This window comes from Ciconia boyciana, chromosome 16, assembly GCF_034638445.1.
Source record: "Ciconia boyciana chromosome 16, ASM3463844v1, whole genome shotgun sequence".
NCBI classification, from domain to species: Eukaryota; Metazoa; Chordata; class Aves; order Ciconiiformes; family Ciconiidae; genus Ciconia; species Ciconia boyciana.
Window position 1 is genome coordinate 12,867,937 of NC_132949.1, and position 24,414 is coordinate 12,892,350.

The 24,414-nt window shown below is 44.0% G+C and overlaps 1 protein-coding gene across 1 annotated transcript in view; it reads left to right on the forward strand.

Moving 5' to 3' along the window:
- SHISA6 (shisa family member 6) overlaps positions 1-24,414 on the forward strand; it is a 251,470-nt gene that overhangs the window by 45,282 nt on the left and 181,774 nt on the right. The window contains exon 3 of the mRNA XM_072881134.1: positions 13,451-13,546. Within this exon, the coding sequence (XP_072737235.1) occupies positions 13,451-13,546 (96 nt within the window). The remainder of the gene's footprint in view (positions 1-13,450; positions 13,547-24,414) is intronic.

Below are 24,414 nucleotides of genomic sequence, written 5' to 3' on the forward strand. Positions count from 1 at the left end.
TGAAGCTGGTGTGTCCTGTGGCACCAGAGCAAGAGCTGGGAACAAAGCCAGCTGCTGCACTGCTTCCCCTGACCCCTTGCTGCTGAATTCCCAAGTGAGGATGCATTAAGTGTTTCCAAAGTAGAACGAGGCTTGTGTATTGAGTCTAAAGTGATCTTTCCTAGTACATGCCAGGCTGCTAAGTACCAGTGCTTTAACCAGCTTGTTTAAGGTAAAATACTTTGACACATTTTCTTCCATTTCCAGTTATTTTAGGACTTACCTGGATGGTGACATTATAGTAAGAATGTACAGCCCAGAAGACCCCCTCCAGGAGATCCCTGTATGTGCACCCCTTCCCGCATCCCTAATGTGCCTTCACAAGAGGATCCTACCAGTCTGGGAGCAGAGACATATTCTCTGTCACCTTCCTGCCCACTGACTTTTCTTTAAAGTCACTCACTTAGCCTGTCCCTGGATCAACACAGTGCCCCAGGAGGCTGCAGCCACCCTTGCCACAGCAAACTGTCCCCTGCTGATAGGGGTTATTACTTTGGGTGCCTCTGGCTTTCCAGACACCTTGGATCCCAGACCACCTTTCTCCTCACCATTTCAGAACCCAGCTCCATATAGGATGCGCTGGCACACGATGCCTGAACATGAATGCTATTCAAGTACCTTAAAATGCAGGATGTGCCTGGAAAGGACTGCACTTTGTGCTTTTAACAGCCTGGTGGTTACTCATATTATAATTGAATACCTTCAGTTGTGTGACTCTAAGCAGTTTCGAGGAGTCTAACTGAATGGTTTCTTCTGATCAGGCATTCTTATTTGCCCCAGTTCTTCCTCTCCCCTCTCTTCTTCACATTGCTATTTCTTTCCTTACCCACCCTTTTATGTGATTCCACTACTTTTCTCCAAATAACAGTTATTCCTATGCCATTGCGCAGAGCTGGGCATGGCTGTGGTGACCAGACACTGGTGGAACTGTGCAATTTTGCAGAATTCCTGTTGAAGTTTGACCTAAGAGCCCCCACTCCTGAATCCCCTTCACATTGAGCATCTTGAATAACTCAGTTCTCCCACTGAGAACGGGGATATGTGGTCTAGGGCCTCCCAGACTCTGGGGTGTCAAGCTAGCCCTGGAAGAGATCAGCCTTTGTGTTCAGCTCCTTGGTGGATCCTTCTCTCGAAGTCTGTTCTCCCCGTTATGGAAGCACACAGCTCCTAAGGGGATTAAAGAGCATCAGCATAGAGATCTGCTGCACAAGGCCAAGGGTGATGTGCAGACCTAATTTCACTGGAATGGTATCTGAGACAGATCTCAACAGCTCTAGTAATACACATCTGAACCTTGCAAAGGCATTCAGATATCAAAGAATGTTTATCTCTAACCTTAAAGCTCCTAGTGGAGACAATCACTCCTTAGTATTCTCCCTCCAGCTGAGAAAAAGCAGCCTCTACCTTCCCTTCTGCTAATACCCTTGAAACATGTGTGCTGTGTGATCAGCCCTCCCTTTGCCCTTAATCACTTTCTCCCAGCCTATATAATTAAATTTCATCAGGTATTGCATCTAATTTTTGAGGAGCTCCCAAAGAACAAAAGCTAGTTCGGTCGCAGGCGAACAGAACAAATTAATTAGAAAGGGAATATTAGGCCCTCTCTAAATTAGATCAGCAAATCTCCAGCAGAAGAAGCATAGCTTGACTGGCTATGATGCTATTCACTTCCTGAGCAGCTGCTCAGTTCCAGAGATTGCATACAGCGTTCAGAGACACAGCATCGCTAGAAAAAGGTTTAGGCTTGGAGCAACCCATGCTAAAAGGCACTCCAGGGCACAATTTCAAAGCACAACACAGGGAATTGGTGGCCTTGTGTCTCTCATTAATGACAGTACAAGTTGTGCCATTAGATTGCTTCACTGCACTTTGGGAATGTCTCCCTGTCATATTCCTGAATATCTAATCCCAGTAAAAGTGTATGTTACTTGAGTGTAGAGCTCTGCATAGTGCTATTTACCAACATTCCTCCTAGCTATGGAGATCTTTATGAGTAATCACTGGAATTATCATATAAAACCAGATCAAATACCCAGAAGCCACTCTTTATAAGCATTTAAACAAGTAAACAGACGGCACTGGCGCAACTTACAGCTACCTCTAGGAATCTGCAGTCTTGGGGAATTGTCAACAAGGCCTCCTGTTATGCAATGAAATGAGCATGCAGATTTTGCTAGGAGCTACGGAAAGGCGCTCCATGCAGATAGCTGTGCATGTCCCAGGCTTCTGATCCATCATAGAAAGCACCAGCACGAGCAGAGCCTCCATTCTTGAGTAACACACTGCTTTCGCCATGTGGTGCAGGACCAAGCAGAGGAAGCAAAAACCCAAGAGAGATAAGGAGGAGCTTGGGAGGTGGGGGGATACAGACTGCTGAACAATTCAGTACAAAGAAGAGGTTTTAAAAATGAAAACAGTGTCATGTATGCTGCCCTCACTCATGGCAGAAATTTCTGGTTGTTAATGCACTTGCAACTCTACCAGACATTCACTTCTCCCCATTTTCCCTGCTCGAAGGCACCTGCTGAGGTTATGAACTTTCGAGATGTGTCTGCACTGGGAAGCCCTGTATGCACTGCTGAATGGTCGAGATGTGTCCAAGTGGCTCCCTCCTGTGCAGCTGGACGTAGCTGTGGTCCTGTGATTTCAGTGCAAGATTGCTGATGACAGGAGCACAGCAGGAAGGGTGAGAGCCAGCAGTGGAAAGATTAATAAACAGGCAACTACTAATGATTCCCATATTGAATCCTCTGGCTCATTTGCCTTCTCTTATAAAGAAAAGCAGCAACAGAAGAGTTTCCTGACAGAACCATATTAGACCAGGACTCTATAAGAACTTGCTGTCCTCCTTACATGTAACGTAATGTACTGTACCATTTGCCACTCTACTTTTACACAGGCTGTTTTTCTCTATAGCTTTAAAAGTGTGATTGAATTTAGAAAAGATCCAGGACAAACAAAGAGTTGACCTCTGTGTAGCCACACCCTGAGTGGACAGGAGCAGATTAAGGGTCATCCTTTCATACGTGAGGACTGCTTAATACCAGTCAGAAAATCAGCTATGGGGCTGCATTGAGAAGACAGGATGGAGCTCAGAGAGCAGAGCATCTTTGAGGCGTAGACTACATGCATGTTTACACTCTGGGCAGATCTATTGCCTGGCACATGACAGCGGGAATGTTCACAGCCTGCTGTGAATTCATGGGCTCAGCACATGAGCAGAGAGTGCCTGAAGCTATTTTCCTTTTCTCATATACCTGGGAAAAGTGAAGTGCTTCATCACTCATGCCACTTGGTCAACCACTTCGTCTCCCCTCATAAATTCTCTTCATTTCCATTTCCAATAAGGTTCCTTAGTAAGCTGTATGCTATTGCATCTTTCAAATGAAGATTTTCCCCCATCTTATCCAGAAAAAAACCCAAAATATTTTTTAATAACAAATTCTCATTCTTCAATGTCAAACCTGTGTTTTTACATCGTCTGCCCTTTCTGTTCCTAGTGATAGGACCAGGCCCTTCGGAAGGTGACTAAGACTAAGACATACATGCCATTATTTCCTCTCCTTTTATCCCCTGTCTCCCACAGATTTCCTGAGACCATGTGCTTTAAGGACTCAGCTCTTTAGAGTTAGCTGAGATAGCAGCAGGTACATTCCCTTTTACTGCCTTACCCAGAAGGAAAAGTTAGTTGTCATCATTCTTGTCCCTTGAAAGTCATTGCACAAGTGTGCAGGCTGCAGTGTTAATGTACATGTGGACAATGTATTTCTAAAAATTCTGTTTGTTGAGAAGTAACTTCATAAGCCAAATGCATTTGGGGACTGTATCTGAAGTTTTGTAGCTTCTTTATTCAAGAAGATTATTGTAAATGCAGACATTTTAAACATTTCTGAAATTAATATCTTCAAATCAAATTAAAACTGCTGTTTTAAAGTCAGTTAAGCATGCAAGCATAAACCAGTTTCACTTAGTTATCTCAAGAGATGTTATTACTTGGAAATTAAGGGCTGAAGTTGCAGAAGTCCATGCAACACAAAATCCCAACACAAGACTAAAAGGTCTTGCAGTTTGAGTCAAAGATCATGCCATCTCTCTTATCCTCTGGAGGCTTTCCATTTTCAATGTAATTTTGTAACAACATATTAATATCCTTTGCAGAAGTGGGTTTCTCTAATGTACAGGTTCTTGACAATTTTCTGAGCACCTGTTGTAACAGAGCAGTAACACTTTCCTGCTGTTTCCACTTGCTAAATCAGATTACAGGGAATTGGAAAAGCACTTGACACTTCCCTCAGGTTACTTTTCCATGTAGGTAATTGTTGCTGTTCCCATAGGAAGGCTGTGAAAGTGTGGCTCAAGAAAGAGGGGCTGTAGGAAATACAGGAAACAGGAGAGGCCTTGACTGTGTATCTGTGACTGGAAACAGAGGTGCCCACTGTGATCTCCAAGCTAAACATCCACATTGTCAAGTAAATGTCCAACTCTGTCTTGTTCGTACTCTGGCCACTGAAAGCAAGCCAAAACCCTCTAGAGAAGGAATGTGAAAAGCAAATGATATAAAAAATTATATAAATTATATAATAATAATGCAGGAGCAGTGGCCCCAGGTCAGAATAGGTCCCTGAATCAGGAGGACACCTATGCACAAGCTTCTCTTTGAGCCCTTGCTTATTCACCACTGCAGGTGTTGGCATCAGTCCTCCATTATTTCTAATTTCTACATGCATGACCAGTGCATGTGAGTTGTCCTTGGGAAGCAGAGATTTATCCCTTTCTCTTAACGCAGCAAAATATCTGAGTCATGAGTCCCTCCAGCATCCAGGTCACTTGAGGTACCCTGGGTTACCTGGAGTTACCTACGGTCACGTGGGGCTAACTGTAGCGGTTGGTCACCTCAATTAAAAGCAGAGCACAAGATGCATTCTGTGAAGCTATGACTTCTTAATAACACCAATTTATTGTGAGAAGCTTAAAGGTGTAACAACTTCAGTGCTTAGTCCTGCACCGCCACAGACTAAAATCCAACATAGCTTCGATGAAGAATAGGGCAAGAGACACCCAGTCTCCTATGGAGAAGAGGAGGACTACTAAACTGGTCACAGCAAGTGAAGCTTTTAGCTCTGACAGCAAGTAAGAAATCCAGCTTGTGCATAAGAACGTGAGCATGGTTTGCCCCTATGCTGCGTTGCCTACGGCACTTCAGCAACAAGAGGCAGTGCAAGCAAACAGCAAAGTATGAGCAAGAGGTGAAGCATGGTGGTATGCTACCAGCAGGACGTTCTATGGGGCTGAGGCTTATGGAGTCAGCCTTTACCTGCTCCACACTGCTGGGGAGAACTCATGTGCCATGAAATTTAACACTGTTACAGGGAAAGCAGCCAAGATATTTATGAGATAATTAATTAAAATTGTTTCTCTAAATGTGTCAACCAAAATACTTTATGTGCATCTAAGCTGGCATTTTCTCCAGCTGGAAACTTCTGAATTTCTTCCATACTGATCTGGGAATTAGTGCTGGGAGAAGGGAAACAGATTTATGACCACACTTCATAGATAAAGCATTATACTCAAAATCCTACATAGCCAAAGGGAGCTCACCTTGTATGTGGGACTGGAGGTGTATTGTTAGTTATTTAACATTTTATCATTCTAATCAAAACACAAGAAATAGTTACAACAGTACAAGTGCTCATAGCTCAAATTAATCCAGAAAGACTCATTTATTCTGCCCTTAAAATGGATATATAAAACTTACTATACTTGCCTTGGGTCTCTGGTGTTGTGCTCACTCTTCCCATGTCTCTCTGGTGGGGTCATCAGTTTGTCACCAGGGACAACCTGGCTTTGTCAGGCTGTTGCCACAGGCTGGTCCCAGAGTGGAGCTGGCCCAGGGTAGGTGATAGACACTGTGTTACTATCACAGCTCAAAGAAGACGAAAGCAGCTCAGGTCCAGGCAAGCCCAGACCCTTCCCAAGACCCCATGCTGTGGGGTCAGTACAAACCCTGGAGATTTTCACTGGTAATAGCAGAAGTCATATTTATTGGGCTGCAACAGCAATACCGCTTAGACACTGAAGGGCAAATGCCTGGCAGTCAGCAGAGCCACATCATTTACACCCGCCACCACCTGGTCTGTGATGCTAAAGAAACGCCGTAGAGGCAGTGGCTGGTTTGATGATGCATCTCCCACCGTCTGCTCTGTCACACCCCTGAAGCTGCTCCCTGGAGATTTCTGCCAGGGAAGTGCTGTTTTTTCCTCTTTTTTTCCTTTTCTTTTTTCTTTTTCTTTTTTTACTGCTGTTAAGTAGGTGGAAACAGGGAGGATTGCCAAAGACTAGCCATCTCCCAACAGACCAGCAGACATTCATGCACTGAAGCCTGAGAGATATGCAGTCCTTTCTCAGGCGGGACTGGGTTTAAGTACAAATGAATACTTCTGGATATCACCAAATTATGCTGGTTCACAGACCTGGCAGCATGAAGGGATCTGGGGACAGGCACGCTCACTGTTATAATGTCAGCATTCACTTATTGGTGCAATGTGGATAAAGGGTGGACTGTAAGTCCCACCTGGCAGAGATCAGAAAAGCCATAGCCTGGTGTTTAGGTGCTTGCCAGGAAGGAAGAGGCATGGCTTTGAGTGCTTGTTGGCAGGGAGAGAAATTAAAGCTGCTGCTGCTTCTGTGAGCAGGGTGAGCAAGCTAACCACTAAACTAGATAAAGCTGTATACACATTACTGTGAAAACCTACAGTGTTTAATCGTGACTGATATTCTCTGTATAGAATAGTTTAAATCAACCTACAGTAATTGTTTCCTTGCTACAGAATGTTTCCCTGCTACAGAATTCAGCAGAATGATAAAACAGTCCTCAGTCTCTATTATGTTTCCATGAGAGGGTGTTATGTGGTAAGCATGAATGTGTGAGCACTAGGGATAAGTGAACTGATTCATGGCCTGGTAAAAGAAACAGAAGGAAACTTTTTCTCCTTCTCCTGAGTCATACAAAAACTTGAGCTCCTTCTGTATCACTAGCTGTACAATTACAGGGTGTGCTTAAGGACACAGAAGAAAGATTAAGGGCTGATTTGTCATTAATTTTTGACAGCCTGAGCTGCAAGGATCCCCTTGATACATGGCTGCCCTAGAGCACCTCTTTGGAAGCTGGTGATGCCTCCTGCTCTGCTCAGGTCTGATCTAATATTAGCCTTGTGCAGTGTTGGAGCTGTAACATCACTGCTGCAAGTGTAGAGGTGCAACAGCACAGTTCTCCCTAATACCGATGGGAACAACTCATTTTCAGTCACACTGGGCTTTTAAGAGACTCTGAATGGGAGCCCCAAGCCTTTTTGGTTTCTTATAAGTTTGGTAGTGGCTTTCTTGTGCTCATTGGGCAAAGATTGCAACCAGGTGAGTTTTCGACAGAGATATTAGCCAGTCTTGATTTGCTTGTGCTTTCACTGCGTTTTACATGATGGCATTGCTGAAAATTGCACACATGATGAAAAGGGATCCTTATGTCCTCAAGGGAAAAGAATCAGAGACCCTTTTCCTTCCTTCTTTCCTTCCATGCAAAGGGGAACAGCTTCAGCACAGGGAATGGGGAGTACAGTAATCCAGGAAGCCTGCTGTTTGTGTGAGCCCCTCATCCCTGATTGCATAAAGGGGAACATCCATGGGGTCTCTTCCTTCTGCCGTACTGTAGAGGACAGGAGTGTCCTTTCTTGGCTTTTTGGAGCTTAAATGTTTGCTCTTTGTGGAGTTTCAGAGCATGCTTCAAGACGTGTGTGTAACTTGGTATAGGTGTATGTTGATAAGAAGCAGACCATGGGAGCAGAGCTGTTTCCTACACAAACCAGGTACTTCAGTAGGTTTTTCCGCTAACCAGCACATGCATTTGGAGCCTTGGAGAGGTGCTGTGTTTTATTTTCATATCATTTTAATCCTCTCTCTTTTAAAGTGTTTTTATTTAGACATCTCAGCAGAATATGAACTCATCACTGTATTTCTGTCATCCCCAATGCATGTCGCCCTCTAGCACTGCAGTCCTGTATTTTACTTTCACATAGTCGTTTTTTCAAGTTAACAGAACCTAAAAATGATGTTTCCTGAAGCCTCTTACAGCTTGTTACATCTTGTAGGGGGGCTGCAAAATCAAGGACAGCTGCTGTAGTTAACAGAGTAAACAATTAACAAAAGGAGATGTTCCCTTGATCACTTATGAGGAAAGCCAGCACAGCAATCCAAGATTCCAAGAATTCCAAGAATTCCTCATTTTGGGTCTGGAGCTGTGCCTCCCCTTGCAGTTGAAGATGATTGTATTTGATTGACAGGATAGACAGAGCGATGCAGAGCAGTCTGCCATGTGCTCAGCAAATACCTTTGGCAGCTCACGCCCTTTGTCACGGTCTGTTGTTATGTGTAAAATAGCTCTAATAGCATTGCCCCAGCAGAAATGAACAGTGTCAGAGGCAGGTAGGCTGTGGGGGTTTTTTTCCCCTCCTAAAAAGGATTTTTTTCCACAGAGATCTGTCTGAGAATAGTGTTTGTGCTGAGGAGTTTGGATGTGGGGACTCCTCTCTGGGTGTAGTTTTTTTTCCAAGGAAATTTGTGACAAGGATGATGTCAGAATCCCAGAGTATATCATGCAAAAGGCTGTCCACAACAGTCCCTGTCTCAGGGTGATGCAATCCGTACTCAGTAATAATGTTTCCAAGAGGTGGATAACAGCATTTTAGTTCAGCTCTAATAATTCTGTTAAATCAGAGCTGGGGTTGTAATTGCTGTTTGTGACTGAGTTTGTTCCATATGTCTGTTATGCAGGATGCCATTGTAATGAAATGTTCCCTCTTTGAGCTGTATGCCCTAAAGAATATGCCTTTATAGTGTGGCAGGCAAAACACTCATCTGCTCTCTGCCTCTGCTGTGCCTTGTAACCAAAGGAGAGGAAAAAAAAGTCATGTTTCACCTTGTTTCAGTTACTTCTGGAAATTTTAAGTCTTCATTTGCTTCAGTAACACACAGCCTTGCTGGAGTCTTGTTCATTTCTTTTAATGAAAAAGCCTGCGAGCCTGTGTGTGTTTGAGGGTTTACATGCATTAGAGCACACAGATATGAGTGTAAGCAAGAACAGGGAGTGAGAGAGCAGGAAAAGCCTCTTCCAGGGAGTCAGACATGGTGCTCTGAAGCAGCATTTAAAATTTTATCCTAACTGTGAGAGATAGACCTTAAAGATGAAAAATCTCTAGAGAAATACTGTATTAAAAGATAGCATGTTCCATGCCATGAGATCAGGTAGGTGGGTGGTTGCTTTGCTTTGGAAGTAGTGTGTGCTGTGAGACTCCATCGTAATCAAATCTGTCTCCTGTACAGCGCTTTTCATTCACAGACCGCCCTGTGCTTTGCAGGCAGAGTAACTCCCTTTACAAACAGGGACTCAGAGGAGGGGACACAGCCGCGCTGCTGGCCTGCTAGGTGGGTGGTTGAATGATGACACTGGTTGTGATCTTATGCAGCTACCAGCAAGCCCCAGAAAGAGTAAATACGTGCTAGCTGGGTAGGACACCTGGATATGGAAAACTGGCAGACAGCAGCTAATTTCACCCAAAGTGGGAGCTGTAAAAGAGAGAAAGTGTGTGCTGGGAGCCCAAGGACATGAGTATGCTGGGCTGTGCTGCCTTGCCTTTCTTGCAACATTGATCTGCTGCTCTTGCTCTATCTGACTTCTTTTAGGTCTCAGGTGCTGCCTCTGGGTCCTGGGTTTCAGCTCCCTGATGGCTGCAGCCCATGAAATGTCTTGTGTGTGCTCCCAGGGAAATACAACACCAAAAGGCAGCTTTGCTCTGATGTGGTCTCACATGGGGGAGGAGGGAGAGCAATGTGAATAATGCCTGTAGACAGCAGGTACAAGATAGCCATCAAACTGTCCCCACCTCATTTACACAGCAGATCTGACTCAGAGATCTCCATTTTATTGTGTACTTGGGGTTCTGCAACAGCTCCATGCCTCCACCCTGGCCCCGCAGAGCAGCCCCGTGAGGGAGCATGCACCGTGTCGGGGCTGGTGCAGCCTCCAGCACCAGGAAGGGCTCAGGGGAACCTTGCGGGGTTTGAAAGAGAGGTCCTTTCTATCTGGAATGGCAGGGTTTGTTTGGGTGTTGATTGGCAATAAAAATCCTGAAAGTCTCAAATGAAAAGAAAATCAGTCCATTTACACTTATTTTTCAAGGAATTAGGCCATTTTTAGCTTTCTCACCGTAGGGCAGAGGAAAACACCCAGCTTCAGCCTACTAAAAGTGAACACCTTGGATAAGTTCTAGGGGCTCCTTCTTAGCCCACGGGACAGGCATCTCCATTAGCAGCTCAGCTCAGCTCGTGGCTGAACCCCCTTTTGGCAGGGCCAATCCCTCTCCACCAACTGTGGAAGGACTCCCAACAGCTAGGTGAAAGCACACACAGCTGAAGGTAGGAAGGATGAAAACAGCCCTAACAGAGAATGAAACAGGGATGTTTTCTGGTCTGGCATAGCCCTGTCTGCACTTCCACTGCTCTGCAGCCTTGTCTGCTTATGCTTGAACTTCTTTAGCTCTGCTGGGGCTACTGGGGACATGCATTTTGGTAAGGTACAAGGGAGCATTCACTTCCAGTGTGAAACACCTCAGTCAAGAAGTGATTACGAAAAAATCTGTTTGAATAACAGCAGCTGAGCTTGGCCCACCAGCAACCCCCAAGGCGCTTCTGAAAGTAAAAGCCGAGTACCAGCATTTTAATACTGTGAAGCCAAGATCACAGGTGAGCAGGAATAAAAATCATATAAAACAAATGTAGCATCCTATAATGTTTCCATAAAAAGGGAAAGCTCATGCTACTTGAAGTCTACAAATTCAAGTTTCTCATGGGAAAATATAACTCCTGTTCAAATGCTAATAGGTTGTTATCACAGGAATGTTTTAATTTAACTATTATGTACTATATGAAGGGGCAGAGCAAGGTTCAGAGAGCAAATGGCTGATGAACGATCTTCAATCTGCCAGTAAATGTTTGCTTTTTTATATATACTTCCCCTTCTTGATCTCTGTCTTAAACAGATTCTCCAAAGGGACATATAAAAGACAGCTGATTTCAGCTAGAGGTAATAGTGCATATTTGTGCGTTTCTTTTATCCTTGTTTAAAATGGTAAATTTATGACACTGATTGAGTGTCAGTCACCAGAGTAGCTGGCCCTGAGAGCATAGAAATTGATGGTATATGAGCAGAAATTGGCTTGCTGGAAAGAAAAAAAGCAGCACATTTTAGAAAAGTGATAGAGAAAAAGAAAGCGAATTGGGCATTGCAGCCACAAACCATCTCTGCAGGCTTCTCAGGAAAAGAACAAACATCTCATGAAGCAAGAATAGCTTCCAGGGACTGGGGGGAAAAAGGTCTGCCACCCTTTTCCAGGAACACAGCAGCCAGAGCTTGCAAGAGCTAGGTAGGAAGAAGAGAGAAAGAGCCCATGATCTTTCCTGTGGAAGCAGAAGTTCCTTCTTTCTTTTTTCTGGAAACTGTCTTCTCAGCCAATTTATGGGTGGATGCATCCACATTTGAAGGTTTTTGCTACCACCTTGCATTACTGTAACTGTAAGAAGAAAACTGTCTTGCTGCTAACACTCCCAAGCCTGTAGAAACACTTTATATATGTTTTGAGAAGTTTACAGGGAGCACTTGACTGACCTTGACCAGAAAAAATATGTGAGGGAAGAGAGTGGGATGCTTTTTCTATTACATAGGAATAAATATTTGTCAGAAGTCTCTGCATCTTCTGCCTGCCATATGTGAGCCTCCTCTGAGGATCTTCAACATGCTTATGTGATGGCAAAGTCTGTGCTAGGCTCTCCTGGCCAGGCAGTTGCTGGTGTCCTCCCTGAATGGGGAGTGGGGTTTGGAGCCTGCTCAGATCCATTGCAGGGCAGAACAGTGGGACATTTTGGGACAATTTAGACCTTGGAGGGTTCTTGCCCTCAGCCCACTCATATGCAAGGTGGACTCTGATGACAGGAGTAATGGCTTGCAAAATCAATAGTAGCTACTGGGATACTGGGGTGAGAACCACTGGCTAAAAAGGAAAGAGGAAAACTTTGCAGACTGATGAGATTTCAAAGTCTCTGTTCCTATTAGTTTTCACAGTGTTGCTAGAGAGCCTGAAAGTGTATGAGAACAAATGGCATTTGGTCTCAGTGTTTGAAAAATAGTAAAGGGCTGTAGCATCTGTCAGAGGCAATGTGAGCCAGCCAGAACAGGGCCCCAGGCTGCATTTCCACCTGGATCCCTGATGCCCATTTGGCCCTGCCCATAGCTTCCTGACTTAGATGTCCTGCTCGAGTGCTGTGCGCTGGACCATCTGCTGTGCTGAACGTCCAGCCACCATGGCTCAGAAGAAGAGTGATGCATCACAGGCTTGTGCAGAAAGGCATGGAGAAGATGGAGACTTAACAGGGAGGGAGCTGCGTTCCCGGCCCCTGAGGCTGCCTTACTTCCCTCCCCCCATACCTATCTTATCTTTGCCTCTTTCTAAAATGAAAGGAATAGAAAAATTAACAACATGAAAAAGGGAGGAGATGATAAAGAGTATCTGAAAAATTATCTATGTCCTCATTTCAGAGCTTTGCATGGTAACAGGGAGGCAGAAGGCCTTTTTCTTTATTAATATTTTAAAATATTAAAAAGCTGGGTGTCTCCTGAACCTACTCTGTTGTCATGGACTGAGAAAGCTCCTAGGAAGTGTTCTGCAGAAGACTATTGCACTTGAGAAACTATCCAGGGATGCCATTCAAGGACCAGAGCAAATCAAAGCTAAAAGACAAAGTTTGCTATCACACTGTTAATGCTATCATACCCTGGACAACAGTGATACTTGCACCTTTGTTTTTGTGCTGAGACAAAATCTCTACCAACGGGACATGAATGCTGTCAGGGGTGTGGCTGGAATCAGGAAGATTCAAAGCCACATCTCTTCTGATTTCCTTTAGGTCCTTAGTCTTGAAGGTTTGAGTGAGACCAGTTCCTTGGGAGTGCTGCTCCTAGCAAACCTGGATCTGAGTTAGTGATGATCAAATTTCCCGGAGACTGGGGTGTTTGGTTTGGCACATTAGTGGTTTCCCTATCAGAATCTGTTCATTTCTTGGCAGTTATCAAAATATGCAATTGTTCTTCTTTTTAAATCTTTGCCAATAAAGCAATAAGACTTTGATGCTGCTATAGCTGTTACGTTCTGTTATACCCTCTGCTTGCCATTAATAATGTAACCATGCGGTGGGGCCTTGGTACTCATATATGAGGGTGACAGCGGGTCTGTGTAGCATATATGTGTGTGTATATATGTATATACACACACACTGAATAAAGGTATCTTTGTTTTCTTTTCCTTGGCAGGTCACTATGGAAAGGATATTTATCGAAGTGGAGGGCCAGATCTCCATAATTTCATCTCCTCCGGGTTTGTCACATTAGGAAGAGGACACACGAAGGGTACAGTGGAAACAATTTTTTGCTAAATAAAAAGATTGTTTTAAATAAAAAAGCTATAACTCAGAAGCTGGGTTCTAAGTGCTATGAGATAACAGTATTGGACTGCAGTCAGTAGATTTAGTCTAGCAAATATTGCTGCAGGTAAAATACTGTGCTCCTGGCAGAACCTTTTAAATCCTAGCAAAGGAGACAGTGGGAGAGTGTAGAGCTGGACAGCCAGACTCCAGACTCCACTCTGACTTTGCAGTTCAACAATTTATACTGCTTTGTGTTTTCCTGGGTGCATGGTTGCAAACCACCATTGTGCTGCTGTACTTATAAAGGGAAGGGGAAGGAGTGTAATGCTGTCAAAGGGCAGGCAGTTAACACTTCAACAGTGTGTTTCTGGATTTCTTTTGTTTGACTCCTGGGCTTTTTTTGGGGGGTATTATGAATATTTTATAAAATTATTTCTTTTTAGGTCCTAAAACATATATTTTATGTGTTCATATAATCTGTGATATAATGTACAAACATGAAAACACAAAAATATACATATACTGCTCTGTGTATGTTCTGTGTATATGTACTGTATATAAAATATATGTTGAGAGATAGTTATAGCTATATTAGATAAGTAATCATATATCCCAGGAGTTGTGGTGACACAAAAGCTGTGAGATCTGACTCAAAGTAGCTGGTCACCAGAACCCCAGATGAATGTTCATTCTATGACGTTGTTGCATATTTGGTGAGTTTTTATAGTGTACAGTGAGACTACGTTTGGAGCATCTTTCTGTTCACACCCACACCCTGACCGAGTCACACTGGTGCACTGGCAGTGGGTTGCGACACTGGGAGTGCAAGCATGTGCCATGCCAGTACTCGTCTGGTTTTATGTCCTGCTGACTTCTGAGACTGTTGTACATTTATATAGACACAATGTATGTGGAGATACCTATATAGACACAATGTACTGTATGTGGAGATGTGTCCATGTGCTCACCTGGTTGAATGCACCTGTGTTGTTTCTGTGGATGACCATGACTCACGAATTATTAAAAGACCTTTATTTTTTGGTACATTTCCTGCACTTTTTCAAATTCTCCACGAGTGTCATCCAAAGCAGTGTTGGTCCTGTAGAACTGTCAGAGAAGAAACAAATATATGTATATTGTCTGTGTATGTCTGTGTGTGCTTAAATAAAGTTTACTGAGGCTGAGGCAGCACCCGTGGGACTTGTAATACAATACCCTGCAATTCCAGCCTGGCACTGCACCGGTGGAAGGAAAGCAGAGAAAACCACCATGAACCTTCAGGTGGGCTGGGAACTGAAATCGTTCAAGGAAGGACTCATGGATGGCATTTCACACAAGGTCTCCCTTTCTCCTCCCCATCCAAAAGGAATTTTACAGTCATGTCATATCACATCAGGCCTGACAGTATATTTAGGGTGAGATAGCAAGTGTACCCCAGTAGAGGCATGGTCTACAGAGTGGTGTGTCCTGATAGCCTTCATCAAGCACATGGATAACCCTGGGCAAGGCTGTAAAACCTGCCTCTTTGTCTCAGACATTTGAATTATCTTCAAGCAGTTTTCTGTACAATATACTTTTCCCCAGTTCTTTCCCAGATAAGAATAAAATCTGCTTTCCTTCTTTAACTGAAAAGTCTCGGGGGCTCTGTTCTTCTGTAGATGGGCCAGTGGTTTTCACACCTTTTCCACTGGCTTTGCTGGAAGCCCCACAGAGCACACTTCCTATGCCTGGGAAGGTGGGAGAATGGGCAATGGGAGTCCAGACTGTTTATATACCACCTCTTCCAACAGCCATCAGATAGGGTGTTGCTTTCCAGAGTGAATAAAAGGCTTTTATTATCTGAAGAAATTAAACTGTATCTTGGCTGTTTATGGACATGAAAGAATGGATTGGCATTTGAATTTACTTTTCAGCTACCTGTAAATTCACATTTCATTTGAATAGTACCATACTGTTAACTTCTAACTTCTTAATGGTAAATTCATACGCCCACTCATGACTGGTGCAAGTGATTAACATCTCCACGTGTTCTGCAGGCAAACTGTCTTGTTTGCTTGTGCAATTGTGTAGATTTGTCTTTGTCTGTGATATGATTCGATTGCCTATTTGTGCTGTGAAAACAGGGACTTTGGATGTAACAAATGACTTGGGGGCTCTGTCATTAGGATTGTGCCCTATATCATTTGATTATTTCTGGAAATATTACACTATAGATTTCCTGTGTTCAATTTGAACTGGCAACCCAGTCGTACATGTAGACAGGAGAGATGAGTGCTCCAGAAAGGGTTACAGTCCTGAGCTTTAGCAGAGCAGCTTCATGCTCAGTTTTTTTCCTATTTCAGTTCCAGTGCATATGTTAACATCTCCACCTCAGCTACCATTAGCCAAATAAATAACCTCGCCCTGCCTTGTTCTTACACCACCATGGAAGAGGGTTCTGCTTTTAGACTGAACAAAGCCAGTTAAGTTTATCTCAATATTTCTTTGCACTGGGAGACACATTTTTGGTGTTTTCTCAACTGTCTTCTGTGCTGTGGCAGAACTCCAGGTGCTGAGTAATATTTAAGAGCTAATCTATTTTGGGCAGAAGACAAAGATGTGAGACATGCCAAACTACCATGGATACCAAATCAGCATATTCACATGTCTGACATCCACAAGCTCCTGCGAGATTGTGATTTATGATTCTTATATGACACTCCATTGGGCAATGCATCACTGCCTGGCATTTAAGTCTATAAAATCACTACATAGTGGGTTCTTCAAACCATGGTAAAAGACTTCACTGTCAGTCTGTCATGATGATCTAGCAATGAATCCAAAGTCTTTAAGCCATAGAAAGTCTCCATGGCAGGGCTAATCTCATCTAATGTTAGATAGCTAGATGTTAGAAATTTTATTCTGAGGTAGTAGCCTTCAATTCCATGTAGAGACACCTGGGAGACACCAGTACCTCTAAATGAGTGTTCACTGGATGGGCAGTAGGCACCTTTCCACCCACTCTAGCAAGACGGAAGCCATGATGGGCTAGGTCTTTTAGCCATCAGAGGAAGGCAGATGAATCCTGCCTGCACTTGCTTGTATAGGAGTAGCTACTATTGCTCCAGTTGCTGTGGTAGTTGCTATAAGAGTTCAGTGCTCCAGTGAAACAAGTAGGAGCACTGAAGACAGGAGCTACTACATCCCTCTGTGCACTAACTTAATTTAAAAAACAGCTTCTTCAACCTGTTCTCTCTCTGGGTATCTTGCTACTCTAAGATGTCTCAGGTTGAGACTACCCTAACATGGACCGTACTCACTGTCCTGCCAGAGCTCTGCTCAGTCACACAGGCTGGTGTAGAAACTTACACAGCTGCAACACAACATGGAGCAAGCACCCATGTGGATGTTCAACCACAATGAGTGAACAAGTCTTGAAGAGCAGTAAATTCGCTCCAGATTAACTACTCCAGATCATGATTGTTGAGTTTTCAGGTAAAAATGTGGTTTTTATTTTGTTTTTTTTTACTACCAGCCTCAGACCTTGAAAATAGTTTCCGAATGGAATTGGGCTCCTTGTATTTCACCAGTCTGTGACAGCAGTAGAAATTCTGTAGAGCAGATGATAAACGCACTTCATCACTAAACAACTCCTTTGTTTTCCTGGTAACTCTGCAACAGTATTAAAAATAGTGAGGGTTTTTTTTTTCTGGAAAAGCATAATTTCCCAGTTGAACTGAGTGCTACAGGTCAGGGAAAAATGAGGTAGGAGGAATAAGGGATTTTAGACTCCTCTACTGCAGGGTCATCTTGTAGGGAAGAATAGGACTTTTCCTACAATCTGCTAGTTTCTTGTAAGTTTATGCCAGATCCTTGAGGAGGTGCAGAGGTAGGGCTGCAACTTGAAAAGCATGTGTGGAAAACTCAAGAAGAGTCAAGTGTCCTCACAGGCTGCCCAAGAACACTTTCAGAAACAGAACCTCTCACTTTTGGTTAAAAGCTGCAAATCTTTACTGCTCCTGGATTCACTGGGAGATGTGCTCTGAGTTAGGGCATCTGCAGGAGTCTCTTTTCTTCAAATATCCCACTAAGATTTGCACCTAGGATGTTCTCCAGCTGTGCCAGTAGGCAGGAAAAAAAATGAACCATGTATCCAAGTCAGTGTGATGTGGCTGTTAAAGCCTGACTACATTGCTGCTGGCATCTCTGTGGAGCTGCACCAGCATCCTGCAGTGTGGGCAATGTGAAAACAACGTTGGTGTAGAGAAGCCAGCCTGGTGACTGAGCAATAAAAGCTACCCACAGTCATGTTTTATCTTATGATATTTGGTGCAGATATGGCAAGATTTACAGCCTGAATGTGGGATTTACCTGCCTGGGTCTCTGTTCTCACTGTCCTGCAGCGTGGTTGTACCTCATGCATCTGCAAAGTGGCTCAGGGCACTCTTTTGATAGTACAGCCCTTCATGTGAGGTACGGCTGTCCAGCTTGAGCTGGTTTTGGTTGAGCACATGTGCCTGGTGTGGGGGAACATGGTATATGTCCTCTAGCAGGACCTTACACCCAACTAGACATCATACCCCCCAGATACAGCCTCACCCTTTGCCATCTCCTGATAAATATCCCACTCCCTGTTACCTGAAATGATGCACAGCATCCACATACAGGCAGAAGGGGAAGTGAGACGTCAGCTGTTGCTGACTTCCTGCTTTTTCACAGTTGACAATATCTCTCTCAAATCAGCTTTTTTTGTGCATATTCAAAAGGAGCAAATTGTTCTTGATCTAGTCCCAGCTTAGAAAATGATCACCTTTCTCTCCCAGGCCATGTGCGTGTACATGAGTTGCTGCTCCCATGGTGCCAGAGCAGTGGAAGATGGCTACCACATGGGTTCAAGGTTTGGAAGCTGCAGGGATTTGTGAGAGTGAGAGGAGACAAGGTAATATCAGGATGAGAAGGAGAGCTGACAGGCTTGAGGTAGCAGCTGAGTCTCATGGCTCCTCCCCACTTGCTTGTCCGTCAGTGGGCTCTGACAAGCAAAGGGGGCTACCTCATCCCTGACCTGGCACCTTGTGCTGCCAGTCCATGGCCAGACCTTCACCTCACTGCGTAGTGCCCTGCAGCCTCCTGGAGATTCAGACCACTCAGGAGTGCACTGTGCCTCCACATTCACCCCATGGGCCAGTACCAGGAGATGGAGGGCCTGATGTCAATAGGGTCACTCAGGCTTATTGCAAGACAAGTTTCAAGAGCAAAGCAACAGCTTGCTTTATCTGACAGTTTAGCTTTTGTGTTTGTTTATAAGAGAACCTCCTACAAAGGCAAACATAAAGGGGACAAATGCAGCTCTAGATCATACTTAGCAACCAAGATCTTCCTGAGTTGCTTCAGTGTCTCAGCCAGCTGAGGTGGGTAGCAGCTCCACTTTCTCCCCTGGGAGCTCCAGAGCTTTCCCAGCACCATGTCTCTGCTGCTCCCACTGGAAGGTGATGCCTTCCCTCTGTATGGAGAGAGGAAGCACAGAGTAAATGACTCATGACTAAGTCTATGTTTGCCCAAGATAGCATTGCCAAGTTCGTGTTTGTGTGACTCTTAGAAAAGCTTGTCGATGATGATAGGGCTGTGGGACATCCCATGTCAATATGAGGATCAGGTCATTTCCTTCCTGAAATGTCTTATCTACCCATCCATTGTGTTCCCTCATTTGCACATTCTTCCCACCTTCATTGGTTTTTCTGCAAGCTGAAGAATATCTGTGACAGGCTCTGTATTTTATAAATTACATATCTGTATGCAAACTAATCTTTATGCAGACACCTCAGTGGATTTATAATATTCACAATGCTGCAAGCTTTGCATACAGACTAAACGTGATATGACGTGGTAAAATAGGATCGAGTATTCATACTGGCTGACACCACTTCTCTTGTACACACATTGTGTATGCATTCCCCTTTTACACACATCACTGGAGACCACGAACTGAGTCCCTTACACAAGCATCAACTCAGGAACCAGCAGTTTTACTGGTCCATTGGCATGTAAATATGATTCAGAGATGAATGGGAGGAAAGAGATTTACTAATTTAATCATCATTAGCAGTTTGAGGATTCTGATTCCTCTCTTCAACACTGACCTGGTTCCCTGATGTTGTGGCTGGTTCCCTGTCACTTGCTGGCAGCCTTGTGTTCCAGTTTCTTTCCCAAAGTGCTGGTTCATACCCTTAATTTGTTATTTTGGGGTCTTGGATTACGTCTGTTGCAACCAGCATCGGCCCAATGCAGCTACAAAACGTGCAGTGAATCAGCTCCAAGATGGAATTCACTGCTTGCCCCCATCATTAGCAATCCACAGGTGCAGTAGACTCATTAATACAGGGAAAGAGAGAAGTTTAAGGGTCATTTTTTCATACCTGCATCTGTAACACGCCATGAATAGATTATGCAAAAATTGAGGGTTAGGTATGTTGAGTCCTTTTTCTCATTAAACACTTATTAGACATTTCATATCAATGGAGAGTTGTCAAGCCAGAGCCTGCTGCATCCCAATGATTCATTTTATGTTCATCCTGGATAATATCTAATGATTTTGATGGTGTCTTGCAGTGTGTGTGCTAAAGATCACTTGCATTCTGATTCCAGATTAATTTCAACTATTGCATATTCTGACACTTAATTGTGTTGACTTGAAAATAGGATCATTGGGATGTGGAAACTGCTTCACGGCTTTGCAGATAGATTCCATTACGCAATAGGGCATTTCAATCTGCTCTGAATTATTTAATCTACTTCAGACACGACCGTCCATTTCTCAGCAGAGTCTGGACAGCTCTTTTGTTTTATAGACCTCTGAATAGCTGGGTGGGAGGAGATTGGGAGGTCATAGAAACCTTACCAATGCCTGCAGCAGTTGTGCAGCATGCCTCTGCTGTAGGCAAGGAATGGGGTGAACATGAGCAAAACCACATCAATCCCTGGGGTCACCTTCTGCAAAGTACGTTGAAATAACTAAGGTGATGGGTTCATGCCCTTCTGTCTTCAGATGAACTGGCCACAAACCCGGCTTAATGCACAACCTGGAGAGACCGTTTTGGAATGTGGCTTTTCGAGCTAGTGTGTCCCACACTATGAGCAGAAGGAAGATTGGCAGATAATCTGAGAGCCTTCCTCAAGCTTATTAAGGAAACAGCAGAAAAATGACCACAAGCAGGGCACAGAGCACATATATCACCGCTAAGCTAGGAGATTCAGCTTCCTGTGGCAAGAAGGCCACAGTTGCTCCATAGCCAGCTATTAAATGAGGACTTCTTCCTGCAGCAAGAAAGAAAGCTTCTCCTGTGGGCAGCCTAACTGTTGCATGTGAAGAGACGTTTATTGTCAGTTGGAGATCATATTGTTCTCCACCTCAGCCCATCGATGGCATTTTTAACTTGACCTGATCAAACATGCTTCCTGGATGACACAAACAAGATGGAGGTGGGAAGAGAGGATGCCAGTCAGGTTGGGTGGCCTCTTCTTTCTCACTGAGGGACACTTAAACCCAGAATCTTGTTTCTGAGCCAGGGGAAGACTATCCTGTGCCTTTCTGTGTGTGCACATTCAGGCTGGGATTAGCAATGTGTTTTGGCAACTAGTACTGAAACATGCAATATTGGAGCTAAACTTGCACCTGGCACTTTGCAAAAGGTTATGGGGCATCTCTGGCTTTTGACTTCAGTATATGGTCCCCTTTACAGACCCCTTTACAGGCATGCACAGGAGTTCGGGACTAGCCTTCACCACTGCCACTGCTGAAGATCTTACATTTCCATGTCAATGTAAATCACAGAAGTTATCACTCAACTCGCTCTCTGTCTGTGGTCAGTGAATTATTTTGCTGCCCACTTCCTTGTCCTACAAACTCCATTGCATCCAGCACTCTGCTGAGTTCCCATGGATGGTTTTCAATAATGTAGTACTCTAGAATGGATTTATCTTCTTTCTGCTGTGTTAACAGTATATCAAAATAAATTACAATAGCTGAGAGGAAAAGAAAAAAGCCCTGCCTATTATCAGATGCCCTTTCACAGAGAGTCTGTCAACTGTCCGTGATATTTTGGCAGATACGTTTGAAAACTGAGCTGAAGGCTGGTGAAAAGCTGGCAGTTACAGCCCAGCTATCTATGACACAGGGAGCCTCAGCTGCATGCCACAAACTTCTCTTTGAAGAATGTCTTTTTCTATATTTATTAACAAGAACTGATGTATAAAAAACCTTATGATTTCCTGCTACAGTGTCACTGAGGATCTCAGGCTGGTTATCTCCCCAAACAGGGATTTTAACTGAAATTAAGAATCATCCTTAGAGATGGCATACTGTTTCTTTAGCAAGTCAGCATTCAGTTTTAATTTTGTTTGCAGATTGTAAATAAGAAATTCAAATATTATGAAAAAATTGGCGTTTCCTGGGTACAGATAGGGGACTTTGCAGAGGGATCTGTAATTCTGAAGCACCTGTGATCTCACCAGAACAACCAAATCCTGCAGTCAGAGTTCGGCAGATGAAGAGCTTGGGCACACCCAAAAATCTACTGCTATAGCAAAAACAGTATGTTATATACAGTTTATCTTCTAATGTTCCTTGGGAGGAACATTGGCTTATCATCAGAGAAGTATCTTTGGAGACACAGGCCCCAGGTTTGCCTTCCAGATTTACTTTCTAGATATTGTACTCACTCATAGGAAAATTATTTGGTCTTAGGAGCTTCAGTTTATCCTTTAATAGTCATTATAAAACTGTGGACAATTGTAGGGGGTTTATACAACCAATGCCACAAAAGTAATTGCGGACAGTCCTTGAGAGACATATTTGAACTTACTGATTGACTTTTTATACTCTTTGAAACAGATTAATGTCCATCTCTTGACAGCATGTGGGCCCCTGGGTGTGACTAGTTTATATTGTGGTAGTGTCTAAAGGCCACAGGTTGAAGATGGGAACCATGATTCCTAGATAGGGACAAACCGGAGGGAGACACGCCCTAGATGTCTTATTCCTTTTTGTATTGGATTTACAGGTGTGCAACAGCTGAATATCTGTTGAAGTAGGAATGTTAAGTTTCACCGTTTACAACATCACTTTGTTGTCCCAGACCTACTTTTACAGAGTTGTGGTTCTCTGGTCATATAGTTCCTGTTCTGTTCCTCAGCTGGAGGAATTCTTCATATTATTCCAAAGTCAGTTTTGTTTAATACTGCCATGACTTTGCTACAGATCTGGTATCCATGCTCCAAAAGGTGCATAGTAAAACTGCTGAATGAGGGCTTTCCTACTGCAGTTGTTTTGCACTCAAAAGGATAATAATATTCTCTTTCCCTAAGCACAAAATCTGTGAATTTTAGTGTGTTGGGCCCTTAATCTAGCCTTAGCTAAAGTAACAGAAGCTGAACTGTAATTTGCCATTGTGTAAGGCCTGCTGCTGTTAGCATATTGCTCTGCGGGTTCAGAGACAGGAGATGTAGATGTTTTCATCCTTTTCTTGTCCTATCAGCTGCAGTTGCATCCAAGCAGGGCTGCTTTACTCTTCCAGGACAGGGCAAATCCTGCAGGCTGAGAACCTCCTTCCGTTTAGATCGTCTCATAGTGACTAATGCTGGTGACATTTGTCAGTGAGCCATTAATCTTCCATTCATGGGGCTGCAAGGACACTTTAGAGGTCTGTAATGAAGCCAGATGATTCCTACCCTCTCTGGCTTGAAGTCAGGCTTGTACTTTCAGCTAGGCACCAAAATCCTTCTCTACTCAGTGGAGAGAGCCTGTGCATTTCATCAACCCTGATGCCACAGGCTGAGGTCACCAGCAGGACCAGGATGACTGTTGCCCTGCTTCTGTTCTTCACTGTGTGCTAGGATGCAACATGGACCGCTGGCAGCCTTGGGCTTGTGGGAGACACAGTGCTCACAAGTGTAAGGCCTCTGCTTTCATAGATTGGCACAGCAGATGCTGGAGGAAGTGCTAAGAAGTTTGCACAGTTAAGCCCAGGTCATAGAAACCAGGAGACTATTTTTTGCTCCAGAGAAGGAGCAGTTTCTCTCTGGCACATATGTGAAAGGGCTTGCTTTAGCCGGAAGATATTTCTAACTGTTGAGTTACTCTTTGTGCACTCAGGGAGAGACAGAGCTCAGCAGTTTCCCACCTGCCAGAGTGACATTGCTGTGACTGAGTTTAGGTTACGAAATCAGGTTATAGCATACCTTTTTTATAGGTGAGGGAAGTCTGTGTAGTGCAAAATTTGCTACTGTTCTCCATGAACAAAAAGTGCAGGGTTCCCAAGGAGCAGGGAGGCGATAAGGGGAGCAACTGCACTACACTGTCCTTTGTAACTGCTTTGAGGCTGAAATGAATTTACAGTCCCCTGTGTCAGGAATCGCTTCTGCTGCCATGGCAGTGGCTAGGCAGTTGAGTCAAAGTGCCACGGTCCTCTCAGGACTTGAGGAGAAGGAATGGTCAGCCCTCATCTGTCATTTTCATGAAGATGGAGATGACTTGCTACCTGCAGGTTCTCAGGAGGTGGTAGGGTCAGCAGGTTCTCCAAGAAACCCTAAGAGGAGAGCGGATTATGTTGGGAAGCGAGGGAGGGCTATGGACTGAAGGATGAGTAAAGCATTTTCTCCTTGCTTGTACTTTCCAAAGCAAGCCCTGCACTCTTGCTTCTGCCTCTCTTTTAGGGCACCAGCAAGTGCCTTAAAAGTTATCTTCTGTTGGGAAGAATACACTCATAGCGCTGATCATGGGATAGGAGAGAAGGGGTTGCATTGAGTCCCCCAGCAGCTGTGCCAGAAAGCACTCCTTTTAGAGGGCTGAGACCCTTCCCACTGTTTGGCTCCTGACTG